This window comes from Papio anubis, chromosome 7 (genome assembly GCF_008728515.1).
Source record: "Papio anubis isolate 15944 chromosome 7, Panubis1.0, whole genome shotgun sequence".
In the NCBI taxonomy this organism is placed as follows: Eukaryota; Metazoa; Chordata; class Mammalia; order Primates; family Cercopithecidae; genus Papio; species Papio anubis.
The window spans coordinates 136484548-136502045 of record NC_044982.1 but is presented as its reverse complement, the minus strand read 5'-3'; the positions used below and the strand labels follow the sequence as shown (position 1 = coordinate 136502045).

The window sequence follows — 17498 nt, the reverse complement described above, 5'->3', positions numbered from 1 at the left end:
TTCTGTATTTTTAGTAGAGACGGAGTTTCACCATGTTAGCCAGGATGGTCTCGATCTCCTGACCTCATGATCCGTCCGCCTTAATTTCATGGTTCTCTTACTTCCACTTTCTTTCTTTTTTTGAGACAGAGTTTCACTCTTGTTGCCCAGGCTGAAGTACAGTGGCGCAATTTCTACTCACTGCAACCTCTGCCTCCTGGGTTCAAGCAATTCTCCTGCCTCAGCCTCCCAAGTAGCTGGGATTATAGGCATGTGCCATCACGCCCAGCTAATATTTTGTATTTAGTAGAGACAGGGTTTCGCCATGTTAGCCAGGCTGGTCTTGAACTCCTGACCTTAGGTGATTGCCTGTCTTGGCCTCCCGAAGTGCTGGGATTATAGGCGTGAGCCACCACGCCTGGCTACCCTCTACTCTTTAGGAATGGTACCTTATCTTAATCTGACATGACACTCTGCATGCCAGAATCAGAGGACAGAGTAAAATTTTAAGATGCTGGCCTGTCAAGAGAGTTTATTTGTTTGTTCAACAAATATTTATTAAATGACTGAATGCTTGATGACACCTACTTAGGAGGCATTTAAGATGGATAAGGTTATAATCCTCATGCAGTTGAATGTTTAGTGGGGGACTAGCAAGTAAGTTGGTTGAATACAACAGGATAAATGCTATAATAGAGAATACATAGGCTGGGCATGGTGCCTCATGCCTGTAATCCCAACACTTTGGGAGGCCAAGGTGGGTGGATCACTTGAGGTCAGGAGTTTGAGACCAGCCCGGCCAACATGGTGAAACCCTGTCTCTACTCAAAATACAAAGGGTGGCACGTGCCTGTAATCCCAGCTACTCAGGAGGCTGAGGCAGGAGAATCACTTGAACCCAGGAGGCAGAGGTTGCAGTAGGCCGAGATTGCACCACTGCATTCCAGCCTGGGCAATAGAGGGAGACTCAGTCTCAAAAAAAAAAAAAAAAAAAAAAAAAAATTCAAGAGAGTCTTTATTATTTTATCATTTTTAATTTCTTTATTTTGAGACAGGGTCTTGCTCTGTTACCCAGGCTGGAGTACAGAGGCATGATCTTGCTCACCGCAGCCTCAACCTTTTGGGCTCAAGCAATCCTCCCGCCTCAGCCTCTGAGTAGCTGGTACTACAGGCACGCACAGCCACACTGGGCTAATTTTTCTAGCTTCTTTCGTAGAGACAGTGTTTCACCATGTTGCCCAGACTGTATCATTTTATTCTCATACTATTTTACTTAGCATTTTAACAGTATACTAGTAAGTGTTGAATTGTTGTAACTAGGCAAGGAGAGGAGAATTAGTATGTGATCCAGTGCGAGTGAAAAATAGACATGCCATTGACCAAAATGGAAACAGAACCCTTTTGGAAAAAAAGTCTAAGAACATTTAACAAACATTTTCTGAAGCACTGAATTTATCAATCTTGTCATCACTGAACATTGACTATAACTGCTCCTGACATCTTCTTAGACACTTAGACTTGAAATATATATTTCAAGATTTATTTTTTTTTAGAGACGTGGTCTTCCTATGTAGTCCAGGCTTGAGTGCAGTGGCTATACACAGGCACTATCCAAGTACTGATCAGCAGGAATTCTGACCTGCTCAATTTCTGTCCTGGGTTAGTTCACCCCTCCTTAGGCAATCTGGTGGTCCATTGCTCCCAGGAAGTCACCATGTTGATGCTGAACTTAGCACAGGCACCCAATCCGCACAGCGCACTACAGCCCAGAACTGGGCTCACATGAGCCTTCTGCCTCAACCTCTGGAGTAGCTGGGAACACAGACATGGGCCACTGTGCCTGGCTCAATATATATTTTTTGAATGAATAAATTGATTCTCCAGAATTGATTGCTGATTGAAAGTCAGCATCTATATATTTCAAGGCTGGCTGATCACTTGAAAATTAAGGAATTTATTTTGATTAGTTCAATCAAGGATGAATCCTGTTCCCCGTTTCTTTCTTTCTTTTTTTTTTTTGGAGACCAAGTCCTGCTCTTGTCCCCTAGGCTGAAGTGCGATCTTGGCTCACTGCAACCTCCAATTCTGGGTTCAAGCGATTCTCCTGCCTCAGCCCCAAGAGTAGCTGTGATTACAGGCGCCTGCCACCATGCCCAGCTAATTTTTGTATTTTTAGTACAGACGGGGATTTCACCATGTTGGCCAGGCTGGTCTAGAACTCCTGACCTCAGGTGATCCACCCGCCTTGGCCTTCCGAAGTGCTGAGATTACAGGCGTGAGCCACCGCGCCCGGCCAATCCTGTTCCCCATTTCTAACGCTAAATTTTCCAATTTACCAAAGAGTTCTGGCAAGTGTGAAGGAGCTCATCTTGTTTCATTTCTACACTATCCAACTAAGGAGTGAAGCATTTGTGAGTACAAAAAGACCAGAGTTACAAAGTTCTAACAAAACAAAGCACTCTAATCTCATTTAATTTTGATTTTCCAGTTTGTCTGTCTCCACCTTCTAGATTATAACGTCCCTACAGGCAGGAAATGTGTAGGCCCAACTGAAATCCAGAAGATAAACATTTATTGAATGCATGCATAAATTAGTCAAGATGCCTTCCCCAAGGCTGACAATTTAGTGTGACACATATATTAAAACATTTTTAAGCCTTGGTTCTGCTGCATCTGCCAGATGGGGAAGAAATACACAATACCTGAAGATTGTTCACAAGCTGGGGGAACCAGTGGGTGGATTAGTTTTTTTCTGAGAGAAGATCCTACTTCAGTGAATTGTGCGTCATAATGTTTGAGAGGTAATACTTATGTTGAGTGAAAGAAGCTAGACCGAAAAAAAAGGTGCGTGTTGCACGATTCCCGTATATAAAACTTTGGCATGTGCAAACTTATCTGTACTGAAAGTAGATACGTAGTTGATAAGGGATGTGATGGAGAGGGAGTGGACACAGGGATTAGGAAGGTGGGGAGGAAACTTAGAGGTGAGTATGTTCATTTGAGTATGATTTCATGGGTGCAAAGGTATGTCAAAGCATCAGATTGGACATATAATTGCGTGCAGTTTGTCATGTCAATTATTTTAAAATAAAGTTTTTAAAAAAGAGATAAGATAGAGTCAGATCGCTGAGGGAGGGTCAGATGGAAGAACTCTCGAAGTCTTCTGGAGCAGAAAGATGTTAAAGCAGTTTTAAGAAAATCAAACTGATTGTGGTTTTCCCAGTAGATAAAGAATACCATTTAGTAAACCATTGCTAATAGCCAAACCTGGGCTTGTGTGATAGCAAAATAAATGGAAAGGTGGATAGGTACATATTACATCCAGGGAATAACCCAGTCTCTGGTCCAGAAGGTGTGGTGTATGCGTGTTATGTGGGTGATTATCGCCGGAGGGAAAAAGACAGTCTCATAGTTAAACCAAGAAGAATATTTACCGGCAGCAACAGGAGAGGCTAGAGGAAGAACATGATCGGGGTAAGAAGATGATTCTGCATTTTGGACAGGAGAGAGTAACATTTAAAGCCTCTACCCGCTCTGAAGCACAGAGAGTGTGCTGCGACACTGGAGTCTGCTGGAGCGGGTCGGCACTGGCCAGGCCCGGTGAGCGGAATGAGCCCACACAGCAACTCCAAACTGCATCCGGAAGCCTGCAACCTTAACCCTCAACCTCCGATTCCCCAAGTTCCACTCTCGTAGTTGAGGTAGATGTTTGCCCAAGTCCTGCCTAGGTATCCAACGGATATACGGCGTGAACACCCCACCACTTTAGGGGAACCCGCAGGCGGTCGGCGTGGGGGCGCGCTCCTGCCCGGCGCGTACGCGCGGCGGGCAGGGAGGTGGCCTGGAAGCGAGGGAGCGCGCGCCCTTCACGTGACCCGACCCGCGGGCGGCGACGCACGCGCCGCGCCGCTCACGTGGTCCGTCCCCAGCCCCGTCGCCGGCGGAGGCGGGCGCGGGCGCGTCCCTGTGGCCAGTCACCCGGAGGAGTTGGTCGCACAATTATGAAAGACTCGGCTTCTGCTGCTAGCGTCGGAGCTGAGTTAGTTCTGAGAAGGTTTCCCTGGGCGTTCCTTGTCCGGCGGCCTCTGCTGCCGCCTCCGGAGACGCTTCCCGATAGATGGCTACAGGCCGCGGAGGAGGAGGAGGTGGAGTTGCTGCCCTTCCGGAGTCCGCCCCGTGAGGAGAATGGTACTAGACCCAGGCAGGCCCGGGCGGGGAATGGTCCTGGGGTTGCGGGCGGTAAAGGAGAGACTTGGCAGGCAAGTTTGTAGGGAGCTGCGTTCCATGCGGCGAAGTACCCCCAAATTGCTTTGAGGCTTCCGGATTTGTCGGAACGGGTCGCGGGACGGGTGTGCAGTTCGTTCGGGGGTGAGGGGCGGGAGCAGGTAGCAAGTCCGACGCGACATCTCTTCTCGGGAATCCCCTGAGCCGAGACTCGGCTACCAGCGAGGGCCTCTCGAGGCGGCAGAGGCGCGAGCCGGGGACTGCTTGGCTGGGCTGAACTGAGCGGCCGCAGCGCGCCCGACGCAGCGCTCAGCCTTCAAGCCCCGCATCTCCTGGGAGCACGGTCCTCCTGGCGCCAGTTGCTGGCAGATAAGGGAGCCAAATGCTCTGCTCAAGTTCTGCATGGAAAAAGGGAGGGAGGGCTGGAAGGGTGCAAAAAGGGGGTAGAGGACACGGGTTTGGAGCAGTGCCTTGTTTGCTGTGCAGCGGTTACTCTACAGGTACATTTCCTTTTTGGAGCCAAAACGGAGGGATTTGACAATATTGATAGTAGATCTTTTTTCTTTAGCAAGAATTAAGGATTTTTGGTGGGTGGGGGGAGACTTCTGTGGGGACCAAGACGATGTACTGTCAGTCAGGATTTAAGTCGAACTACCTCATCCGTTGCCCCAGAGAACGGCTGATCGTGTTTTAACCCAAAAGGTGCGGAATGGAGAGAGGGAGGCGGTGCATTGCAGCTTCCGATAGAGCTTTTTATTTTTGGATCTCAGGAACCAGTTTTGAAGATTTCTTAAAAAGAAAGTCATTTACATCAGGGACATGAAGAGCAGAGTAGGTATTTTTGATCAGTACTTGAATATAATAGGCTTTGTGCAAACAACTCTCCCTCTGCTGGAGTCCGGCAAGTTTGCTTTTCACTGGACGCTATTCAAGTGCCATACAACACTGAAATAAGAGTTTTACTTATACCACAAGTGTAGTAATACTTTGAATAGATAATGTGCCTTCCACTATTTTCCACCTTATTCTTTTTGTTTGTTTGTTTGTTTTGAGACAGGGTCTCACTCTGTCACCCAGGCTGGAGTGCAGTAGCGCGATCTCTGCTCACTGCAACCTCTGCCTCCCGGGTTCAAGCGATTCTCCTGCCTCAGGTTCCCGAGTAGCTGGAACTGTAGCCACCATGCCCGGCTAATTTTTACATTTTTAGTAGAGACGGGGTTTCACCATGTTTGGCAGGCTAGTCTCTAAAAACTGACCTCAGGTGATCCACCCACCTCAGCTTCCGAAAGTGCTGGGATTACAGGTATGAACCACCACGCCAGGCCAACATGGGAGATTTCAAACATGCGAAGATATATTGTAGAATAAACTACTGTATATATCCATTGGCCAGTTTCAACAGCTTCAACCATGTGAATTTTATTTCTTCTATTACTCCTCCTGTTTTTCCTCAATGGAATGATTTTAAAGCAAATCCCAGACAAATGTCATTTATGGATACTTTATTGTGTTTATGTCTAAAAAGACAAGGACTTTTTAACATAACTACAATATTATTATCACACCTAAAAATGAATAATTGCTTAATATTGAATATTCAGCATATTTCCCTGATTGTCTCTTGTTTTAGTCAGTTGATTTGTTTGAATCAGGTTACAAATAATTCTGCAGATAGCATTTGGTTGGTAACTCTTTCAGTCTCTAGTACCTTCTCTCTTGGGGTGTGGGGGTGTTGTTTGCCATTTATTTGTTGGAAAAAAAAACCCCATCATTTGCCCTGTAGAATTTCCATCAGTTTGGATTTTGTTGAATGCATCCCTGTAGTGTCGTGTAACATGTTTCTTTCTCTGTATTTTTTTTTTCTTTTTTCTTTTTGTTTGAGAAGGAGTCTCGCTCTGTTGCCCAGGCTGAGTGCAGTGTAGTGATCTCGGCTGACTGCAGCCTCTGCCTCCTGGGTTCAAGTGATTCTTCTGCCTCAGCCTCCCAAGTAGCTGGGACTACAGGTGCGAGCCACGACACCCGGCTAATTTTTGTATTTTTAGTGGAGGCGGGGTTTCACCATATTGGCCAGGGTGGTCTTGAACTCCTGACTTCTGGTGATCCGCCTGCCTTGCCTCCCAAAGTGTTGGGATTACAGGTATGCCCCGTTTTGACCGGTCTTTTCTCTTTATTTCCTGTGAACTAGTAGTTAGTCTAAAGACTTGATCAGTAGCCGGGCGTGGTGGCGCTCGCATGTAATACCAGCTACTCAGGGGGCTAAGGCAGGAGAATAGCTTGAACCTGGAAGGTGGAGGTTGCAGTGAGCGGAGATGGTGCCACTGCACTCCAGCCTGGGTTACAGAGTGAGACTCCGTCTCAAAAAAAAAAAAAAAAAAACTTGATCAGGCAGGGCGCGGTAATCCCTACACTTTGGGAGGCGGCGACAGGCTGATCACGGATCACTTGGGGTCAGGAGTTCAAAACCAGCCTGGCCAACATGGTGAAACCCCGTCTCTACTAAAAATACAAAAATTAGCTGGGCATTGTGATGGGCGCCTATAATCCCAGCTACTCATTAGGCTGAGGCAGGAGAATCTCTTGAACTTGGAGGCAGAGGTTGTAGTGAGCCACGATCGCGCCATTCACTCCAGCCTGGGTGAGATTCTGTTTCAAAAAAAAAAAAAAAAAGAGAGACTTGATCGGATTTTAGTTACATGCTTTGACAATATTCATAGATAGTACTATGTACTTTTTATTGCATTACATTAAGAGGCAAGTACTGTCTTTTTTTGTTTTTTGAGATGGAGTCTTGCTCTTTTTTTGTTGTTGTTTGTTTTGTTTTGTTTTAGGACAGAGTCTTACTCTTGTTGCCCAGAGTGGAGTGCCTGGCTTACTGCAACCTCTGCCTCCCTGGTTCAAGCGATTCTGCTGCCCCAGCCTCTGGAAGCTGAGATTAGGGGCGTCTGCCACCATGCCCGGCTAATTTTTGTATTTTTAGTAGAGACAGGGTTTGCCATGTTGGCCAGGCTGGTCTCGAACTCCTGACCTCAGGCGATCCATCCACTTTGGCCTCCCGAAGTGTTAAGATTACAGGCGTGAGCCACTGCACTCGGCTTCTTTTTTTTTTTTTTTTTTTTTTAATGTTAAGATTGACCAGTGGATTTGTGTTGCCTGATGCCTGATCTCTCTGTTGTGAAGTACCCCATAAGTTACTCATGTAATAGTTTTTGTAGTAGCCATTTAGTTTTGTCATTGATCTATTACTTCATTCTGGGTTTCCTTTTCTCCTTTCTTTTTGGGAAATCTTTCAACATATAAGTAAATTGCAGTTTTTTTCTTTAGTGACTGCCTGTTAAATGTCTGCTTTAAGTTTGGTACCTGGGTCAGGGTGCAGTGGCTCATGCTTATAATCCTAGCACTTTGAGAGACTGAGGCGGGTGGATCCCTTGAGCCCAGGAGTACAAGACTAGCCTGGGACAGATGGTGAAACCCAGTCTCTACCAAAAAAGAAAAAAGCTGGGCATGGTGATGTGCACCTGTGGTCCCAGCTACTTGGGAGGCTGAGGTGGGAGGATGGCTTGAGGTTGCAGTGAGCTGAGATCATGTCACTGCACAACAGCCTGGGTAACAGAACCAGACCCTGTCTCAAAAAAAAAAAAAATGTTTGGTACAGTGAAGCAAAATTCAGTGGTTGAGGTTAGTTTAGGACATAAACATTACTTGACTATGGGGATTTTTTTTTTTTTTTTTGAGACGGAGCTCTGTCTCCCAGGCTGGAGTGCAGTGGCGCAATCTCAGCTCACTGCAAGCTCCACCTCCTGGGTTCACTCCATTCTCCAGCCTCAGCCTCCCAAGTAGCTGGGAATCTTGGCTCACTGCAAGCTCCACCTCCCGGGTTCACACCATTCTCCTGCCTCAGCCTCCCGAGTAGCTGGAACTACAGGCGCCCACCACCATGCCCAGCTAATTTTTTTGTATTTTTAGTAGCAATGGGTTTCACCGTGTTAGCCCGGATGGTCTCAATCTCCTGACCTTGTGATCCGCTCGCCTCGGCCTCCCAAAGCGCTGGGATTACAGGCGTGAGCCACCGCGCCCGGCCTGACTATGGGGATTTTTAACTGAGTCATTTATGTGAATCAATAAAAAGAACTTAAGATGGGTGTCACTTTTAGATGGTGCTTTTGCAATTATTAGATTAGTTGAATGTGAATGCAGTATTTGACTTGGAGAATTGGACCTCTTGTACTTTATAAAAATATGATTAGTTCTAATTTAAATTGTTAGTTCTTTTAGAGATTTTGTTGACTTTTTGGTGCAGTTAATTTTGAATTTAGAAAATTGCTCTGGATTTTTTTTTTTTTTTTTTTTTTTTGAGACGGAGTTTCGCTCTTGTCACCCAGGCTGGAGTGCAATGGTGCGATCTTGGCTCACTGCAACCTTCGCCTCCTGGGTTCAAGCGATTCTCCTGCCTCAGCCTCCCAAGTCGCTGGGATTACAGGCGCGCACCACAATGCCCAGGTAATTTTTATATTTTTAATAGAGATGGGGTTTCACCGTGTTGGCCAGACTAGTCTCTATCTCCTGACCTCATGCTCTGGATTTTTTTAACCTGTTTTTCTGGTAGTGTGTATTTAGTTTTCTGACCATGTAGAGATTTTAGAACCCTGTTAAAGGAATTTTGGTGTGTGGAGGTAAGCAGTTTTTTGAAGTTGGTAAGTCAAGACTTGAGTCTTGACATATTTTTACCAGGTCACGGTCTTTTTGTTTTTTTTTTTTTGAGACTGAGTTTTGCTCTTTCACCCAGGCTGGAGTGCGGTGGCGTGACGTCGGCTCACGGCAATCTCTGTCTTCCAGTTTCAAGAGATTTTTCTGCCTCACCCTCTCGAGTAGCTGGGATTACAGGTGCCTGCCACCATGCCTAAATAATTTTTGTATTTTTAGTAGAGATGGGGTGTCACCATGTTGGCCAGCCTCGTCTCTAACTCCTGACCTCATCATCTGCCCACCCATGATAGGCCTCCCAAAGTGCTGGGATTACAGGTGTGAGCCACCGCCTGTCACAGTCTTTTATGAGCATCACTGTTATCTTCTCAGTCTGTAAAAGGCAGATGATAATCTTTTGTGTACTTGACCTAAGGAGCAATATTAGGGTTACTGAGGATTAGCAATATTAGGATTAAAGTCTGTGAAATGCTGTTTACCGCTCTTACCATCGTGTAAACATGTCAATAACGTAACACCTTAACTATCCAATGGCCAGACTTCTGGAAACCTTAACCTTTGGAAACCAAGCTCCTTGTGGAAAGTGAGCAGAAAGCTTTTGAGCTAAGTCATCAATAATATAGCAACCTTGAGACAGAGTTCACTGATTGAAAAATATGTGCAAAGTGAAATTTAACAGGCTTAGTTTTCTGCTTTCTGCTGGCAGTTTGGTAGTACACTGGAGATGACAGGAGGAAAGTTACCTGAGAAGCATTCTATTACTATTAGGAGGACACTGGAGAAACATAATTAGACTAGAAAGATAGGGTTATACATTACTCTTTAGTATATGAACTGATAGTCTTCCTAGTCTAATTTGTCATACCCAATACCCAGAAGATACTCTGGACTAAGAGAAGTATGTAATAGGCTTTAGGCACATTTTTGCATTAGCTAACATGTGTCAGCATTTAGTTGTGGCCATTGCTCTGAATGCTTTATATATATACGTATACATATATATATATATATATTTTTTTTTTTTTGAGACAGAGTCTCGGTCACCCAGGCTGAAGTGCATGGCGTGATCACAGCTCACTGCAACGTCCGCCTCCCGAGTTCAAGTGATTCTCCTGTATCAGCCTCCTGAGTAGCTGGGATTACAGGCGTGAGCCACCTCGCCCGGCACTTTACATATATTAATCCCTCAGGAAAACTCTGTGAAGTCAATACTGTTTTCTCCATTATTTATGTATAAAGAGCAGAGAATCAAAAATCACTTGCCAACGGTCACAAGACTAAAAGTGGTAGAGTAGGTATTGACCTGCCAAATTATAGAAACTTGGAGAAGGCCTTTGATATTCAGGGACGTGTATATTTATAAGACCTCAGATGACAGATGTTATGTCAAGTTTAAAAAGTTAAGATTCTTTTTAAAAAAGTTGTAACTTAAAAAGTTTGCTGTACTTGATTTTCTTCAAATGATAATGAAATCTAATAGAATTTCCTTTACTATCAAATTTCTGTGTATTAACCTTAGGACAGGACAGATAATTTACAACTCAGTTGTCTGTTTTTTTTTTTTTTTTTTTTTAGACGAGTGTCTCACTCTGTCAATTAGGCTAGAGTTCAGTGGCGCGATCTTGGCTCACTGCATCTCCGCCTCCCGGGTTCAAGCCGTTCTCCTGCTGCAGCTTCCCAAGGAGCTGAGGTTACAGGTTGCACCACCACATTGGGCTACTTTTTGGTTTTTTATTTTTATTTTTAAAAAATTTGTGTTTTTAGTGGAGACAGGGTTTTGCCATGTTGCTCAGGCTGGTCTTGAACTCCTGGTCTCAAGTGATCTACCTACCTTGGCCTCCTAAAGTACTAGGATTACACACATTAGTCTGTAGGCATTTTATTTTATTTTTATTTTTATATTTTTTGAGATGGAGTCTTGCTCTTTCACCCAGGCTGGAGTGCAGTGGTGCTCCCTGCAGCCTCTGTCTCCTGGGTTCAAGTGACTCTCCTCTCTCAGCCTCCCAAGTAGCTAGGATTACAAGCACCTGCCACCATGCCCAGCTAATATTTATATTTTTATTAGAGACGGGGTTTCACCATGTTGGCCAGGCTGGCCTCGAACTCCTGACCTCAAGTGATCCACCTGCCTTGGCCTCCCAAAGTGCTGGGATTACGGGCGTGAGCCACCACCTGGCCGTGCATTTTATTTTGACAAGTGCAGAGACACATACTCTGAGGCAATCCTTAGTAGTTTATTTATTTATTTATTTTTTTATTTTTTTGAGACGGAGTCTTGCTCTGTCGCCCAGGCTGGAGTGCAGTGGCCGGATCTCAGCTCACTGCAAGCTCCGCCTCCCGGGTTCCCGCCATTCTCCTGCCTCAGCCTCCCGAGTGGCTGGGACTACAGGCGCCCGCCGCCTCGCCCGGCTAGTTTTTTGTATTTTTTAGTAGAAACGGGGTTTCACCGTGTTAGCCAGGATGGTCTCGATCTCCTGACCTCGTGATCCGCCCGTCTCGGCCTCCCAAAGTGCTGGGATTACAGGCTTGAGCCACCGGGCCCGGCAATCCTTAGTAGTTTAGAAAAGTCATTAAGCTAAATAGATTTCTGGATGGGTGTAACTCTTTGTTAAAAGCAGCAAGAAAAGACTGGGCATGGTGACTCTCCCAAAGTAATCCCAGTACTTTGGGAGGCTGAGGCAGGCGGATTGCTTGAGGCCAGGAGTTTGAGACCAGCCTGGCCAACGTGGATAACCCTGTCTCTACTAAAAATATAAAAATCAGCTGGACGTGGTGGTGTGCACCTGTAATCCCAGCTTCTTGCAAGACTGAGGCATGAGAATTGGTTGAACCCGGAAATGGAGGTTGCAGTGACTCCAGATTGCACCACTGCACCCCAGCCTGGGCGACAAAATAAGACTCTGTCTCAAAAAAAAAAAAAAAAAAAAAAATATATATATATATATATATATAAAAAAATAAAACCTGTAGAAACCTATCGTGAATGTATCAACAAAAGTATCAACACCCTACTCACTGATAGATAATGGGTTGATATGGCTTACTTGCAGTGTGAATGTCCAAGTTTTCTTTTCTTTTTTTTTGGATAGTGTCTTGCCCTCTTGCCCATGTCAGAGTGCAGTGGCATGATCATGGCTTAACTGCATTCCCAACCTTCTACACTCAAGTGATCTTGCCACTTCAGCCTCCCAAGTACCTAAAATGACAGGCCCATACCACCAACCTAGCTAGTTAAAATTTTTGCCTGGGTACTGTGGTTCACGCCTGTAATCCCAGCACTTTGGAAGGCCGAGGTGGGTAGATCACCAGGTCAAGAGATTGAGACCATCCTCGCCAACATGGTGAAACCCCATCTCTACTAAAAATAGAAAAATTAGCCATGCGTGGTGGCACACACCTGTAGTCCCAGCTACTTGGGCGGCTGAGGCAGGAGAATCATTTGAACCCAGGAGGTGGAGGTTACAGTAAGCTGAGGTCGCACCATTGCACTCCAGCCTGGGTGACAGAGCGAGACTTCATCTCAAAAAAAATTTTTTTTTGTTTTTGCAGAGACGGGCTTCTCACTCTGTTGCCCAGGTTGATCTTGAACTCCTTGGCTTGAGTGGTCCTCCTGCCTTGGCCTCCCAAAGTGTTGGGATTACAGGCATGAGCCACTGCACCTGGCATTAAGTTTTTAAATATATAGAACTTTTCTACCAGTTGTTACAGAATTATAGATGCTTTTCAATAGTATCTTTAAATCTCTCTCATAGGGTTTGCATCTAAAATGCCAGTAATATCTAATTATTAATTAGTTGAGTAGTTGGCAGCCAGTTTAGAGTAAGAGTGGAACTCTGTGACATAATAAAATTACGTGTGTGTATATATATATATGAATGAAACTTGAGAGTAGGTTCTAAGAGTGTCAGAAAGTCAAATGTATTGGACTCTGATAGGGGAAGTCAGAGAGTGCCAGCTTCAACATTTTGCTTTAGGCTAGTCTTATTTGTCATTGTCTGTGTCATCCTTGGCAGGCATGTTGACCCATGTACAAATTTATCACATAACTCTGAATTTCTATGTTTATTTGTTTGTTTTGAGACGGAGTCTCACTCTGTTGCCCAGGCTGGAGTGCAGTGGCACATCTCGGCTCACTGCAAACTCCGCCTCCTGGGTTCACGCCGTTCTGCCTCAGCCTCCCGAGTAGTTAGGACTACAGCGCCCAGCACCACGCCTGGCTGATTTTTTGTATTTTTTTTTAGTAGAGATGGGGTTTCACTATATTGGTCAGACTGGTCTCGATCTCCTGACCTCGTGATACGCCTGCCTTAGCCTCCCAAAGTGCTGGGATTACAGGTGTGAGCCACTGTGCCCAGCCAATTTCTAGGTCTTTCGTGTCATTTAACTTTGTTTTCTTGAGCACATGAATTTTATTAGTAGGCAATTTCTTTTAATTTGATTACCGTTCTTTTGAGTATAGGTCACATTTTCCTGTCTATTACCATATCTAGTCATTTTGGAGTGTATGTTGGACCTTTATTTCTATTTTTTTCGTGTCATACGAAGTCTTGTTCTGTTGCTGAAGCATGGAGTGCATTAGTAGGCATGATCTCAGCTCACTTGCATTACCGTCTGCCTTGTGGGTATCAAGTCAGATTCTCCTGTCTATTAGCCATCCCAAGTCAGCTGGGATTACAGGCCCGTGACACCACGCCCGACTGATTTTTGTATTTTTAATAGAGACGGGGTTTCACCATGTTGGTCAGGCTGGTCTTAAACTTCTGATCTCGTGATCTGCCTGCCTCAGCCTCCCAAAGTGCTGGGATTATGGGTGTGAGCCACCACGCCCGGTCTCTGGGTTCTCTTTTAATCCTTTGCTCTGTGTGTGTTTGTGTGTTGTTATTGTTATGTAATGAATGCCTGTGATCTCCCTCACTCCCTGAGAATTCATATCTTGAAGCCCTAATCTCCAGTGTGATGGTATTTGGAGATGAGAACTTTGGGAGATGGAGGTAATCAGGGATAGATGAGATCATGAGGATGAGGCCCTGGGTCTGATAGGATTTATGTCCTGAGAAGAAGAGATACCGGAGAGCTTATGCACTCCCTCTTCACTGTGTGAAGACACAGTGAGGAGGCAGCTGTCTGAGAGCCCTCATCAGACACTGGCCCTCCTGGAATCTTGATCTTGAAGTTTCAGTCTCCAGAACTGTGAGAAAATTTATTTCAGTTGTTATCCCACCAAGTCTGTGTGGTGTTTGTTGTGGCATCCCAAGCTAAAACAGTTATTGTACTCAAACTCCAAACTGTCTCTCCTACAATGGGCAGCAGGAATGTCTACTCAGTTATTTTAGTTAGCTGGGCTGCTGCCCCATGTGTACGTTCTTCATGGGTCAGCGAGAGATTTGTGTAGAGTTAATATGAAGTATTTAGGATTCCTTTTCTCGACTCTTGGAGAAACTTTCCCATCACTTTCCAGCTGCTGTTTTCACCTTGCACTGAGTAGGTGTTCTGGTTCTATAAGTCAGTAAGACTGTGGGATTTCTATTGGTATTTAGCTGTTCACGAGGCGTAGGATGGGGACCGTCTTCAGGCAAAAAAGCCTTAAAAATTGGGAAACTCACTCAATACCATTCTTTTATTCTAAGTGTAGACTCCATCTAGTTTCTGCTTCCTTTTGGTCCTCAAGTCTTTTTTATCTTTTTATTTAAAAAGATGTTTTTTAAACGGATAGAGATGGCCTACTTAACATGTTTTGACACGTTTTGGCACAGAGTTGTTGATGGTATCCTCATTATTATTTTTTGGTCCTCAAGTCTTTTTTCAGTGTCCTCAAGTCTTTTTTTATCTTTTTATTTAAAAAGATGTTTTTTAAACGGATAGAGATGAGGTCTCGCTGTGTTGACCAGGCTGGTCTCAAACTCCTGGCCTCAAGCATTCCTCCCATCTTGGCCTCCCAAAGTGCTAGGATTACCAGCGTCAGCCACTGTGCCTGGCCTCTTTTTTATCTTTTGTCCAGAGTTTATGGTGGTTATCTGTGGGATGGTTAGCCTAATAGGACCTACTTCTCCATAGCTAGTATCTTCTTTCTAATTTTAATATGTAGAATCATAGAATGTATTTATTTGTTAAAAAAAATCTTTGATTTCCACATGTTACCTTAATAGCAGAATTTTTTAGGAATCTTTAATTTTTTCCCCAAATTTTTGCTAGCAGCATCTAGGCAGGAAGGATATGCTGGTAGTGATTTGTTTAGAGAGTGAGATGTGCTTAGGTTTACTTGTAATACGTGTCGCTTATTGCTGGTAGACTGGTATAAAAATTTATAATTCAAGGAATTTTGAAGTGATCACCATCATAGTTGAAATTTGACTATGTGGCATGCATTGTGCTAAAACAACCTACATGGATCATTTTATTTAATCATGAGAGCAACATTGTGAGGTAAGTACTATTGTTACCCTGTTTTACAGGTAAGGAAGCAAAAAGAGGTTCTGAAACTTGAACAAGGTTGCACACATAGTAAACAGCAGAGCTGGGATCTTAGATCAGTCTAATTCCAGAATCTGTACTGTTTAACTACTGAAGATCACCAACTGATCTTTAAGATTCCCTCCTCTGCTAGCATTCTGCGAATATAGTTCCTTTTTACATTACTTGGAACATACAAATGTAGGAATTTTCAGATTTGTGTTTGTAGTTTGCCACCTCTTGGTAAAATTTGGTAGTGCAGCCTAGCAGTAGAACAAACAGCAAAGTGTAAAAAACTAGGAATTTTTGTATGTATTTATAACTAGGGCATATTTGATTGGGTGACTGATGGCAGAGCAGAAACTTAGAATTTCAAAAACTGTAAAAACTTTTTTTTATCATTAGGTCATATTTACAGCTTTCAGCTGGGGTATGTGAATGTTGGGTTTGTGAAGCCAATTCCTGTGTAACAAGTGAAGGCTGTAAATGATGAGAATGCTATGTGTGGGAAGAATATACTTACATTTGTCTGTTCCATAAACAGAATGAAAGGTAGTAAGTTTTTGAAATAAACGAAATTGGTGAATGAGGTACTTTGGAAAGCTGTAGGAAATTTTCTTTTTTTTTTTTTGAAATGGAGTTTTGCTTTTGTCGCCTAGGCTAGAATGCAATGGCGTAATCTTGACTCACTGCAACCTCTGTGTCCTGGGTTCAGTCGATTCTCCTGCCTCAGCCTTCTGAGTAGCTGCGATTACAGGCACCTGCCACCATGCCCAGCTAATTTTTGTATTTTTAGTAGAGACAGGGTTTCAGCATGTTGGCCAGGCTGGTCTCAAATTCCTGACCTCAGGTAATCTACCTGCCTCGGCTTCCCAAAGTGTTAGGATTACAGACACGAGCCACCGTGCCTGGCCAGGAGATTTTCTTGAAACATGCTAATGTCATTGTATGTCCCTATAGACATAAAATTTAGTAAAAATCTGTGCGTATAGGAGTGACACAATTTAAGTGACTTTTAGCAAATTGTTTGCTAAAGTTTTGGGTGGATTTGCCAATGAGAAACAACTATGGTTTCCAGCTCTTGGAAAAACCCAAAACTACTATGAGATGTAGTAGAGGGGACGATATATTCAAAGTATTGAAGGGAAAAAAAAAAAAAAACCCATCAACCAAGAATACTGTACCTGGCACAGCTGTCCTTCAGAAAGGAAGGAGAGATGAAGATTTTCCCAAACCAAAACTCAGAGTTTATACCACTAGACCTGTGTTACAAGAAACGCTAACAGAATTTCTTCAAGCTGAAAGACAGGGTTGCTAATTAGTAACAAAAAGAATATGAAAAGTATAAGACTTACTGGTAAATGTAAGTACAGTTAATTTAGAATACTCTAATACCATAATGGTGGTATGAAAATCATTTGTATTTTTAGTATGAAGGTTAAAAGATAAAAACCATTAAAAATAGTAATAGCAAGAATAATTTGTTAACAGATACATAATACAAAAACATATAAATTGTGACACCAGAAATTTATTAGAAACCAGGCACTGGCTGGGTGCCATGGCTCATGCCTGTAATCCCAACACTTTGGGAAGCGGAGGCAGGTGGATCACCTGAGGTCAGGAGTTCAAGAAAAGCCTGACCAACATGGTGAAACCCCATCTCTACTAAAAATACAAAAATTAGCTAGGTGGCTGGGCAGGGTGGCTCACGCCTATAATCCCAGCACTTTGGGAGGCTGAGGTGGGCAGATCACAAAGTCAGGAGATTGAGACCAGCCTGGCCAACATGGTGAAACCCTGTCTCTACTAAAATACAAAAAATTAGCCGGGTGTGGGGGTGTGCACCTGTCATCCCAGCTACTCAAGAGGCTGAGGCAGGGGAATCACTTGAATCCGAGAGGCAGAGGTTGCAGTGAACCAAGGTTGTGCCACTGCACTCCAACTTGGCGACAGAGCAAGACTCCATCTAAAAAAAAAAAAAGAAAATTAGCTGGGCATGGGGTGGGTGTCTGTAATTCCATCTACTCAGGAGGCTGAGGCAAGAGAGTCACTCGAACCCAGGAGGCACAGGTTGCAGTGAGCTGAAATTGCACCATTGCACTCCAGACTGGAAGACAGGAGTGAAACCCCACCCCCCCCCC

At 44.2% G+C, this 17498-nt stretch overlaps 1 protein-coding gene across 5 annotated transcripts in view; it reads left to right on the top strand.

Annotated features, from left to right (window-relative positions):
• The first annotated feature begins 3882 nt into the window (after positions 1-3882).
• LOC116268503 (transient receptor potential cation channel subfamily M member 7-like) overlaps positions 3883-17498 on the top strand; it is a 111018-nt gene continuing 97402 nt past the window's right edge. For 3 of the 5 annotated variants that reach the window (XM_031668695.1, XM_031668694.1, XM_031668692.1), the window contains exon 1: positions 3884-4167. Coding sequence is in view for 3 of the 5 variants with exons in the window: in XM_031668694.1 (XP_031524554.1) it covers positions 4165-4167 (3 nt within the window). In the remaining 2 variants the exon portion in view is untranslated. Of the gene's footprint in view, positions 4168-17498 lie in introns of all 5 variants that reach the window. The other 2 variants (XR_004185161.1, XM_031668693.1) reach the window with 2 other exon arrangements.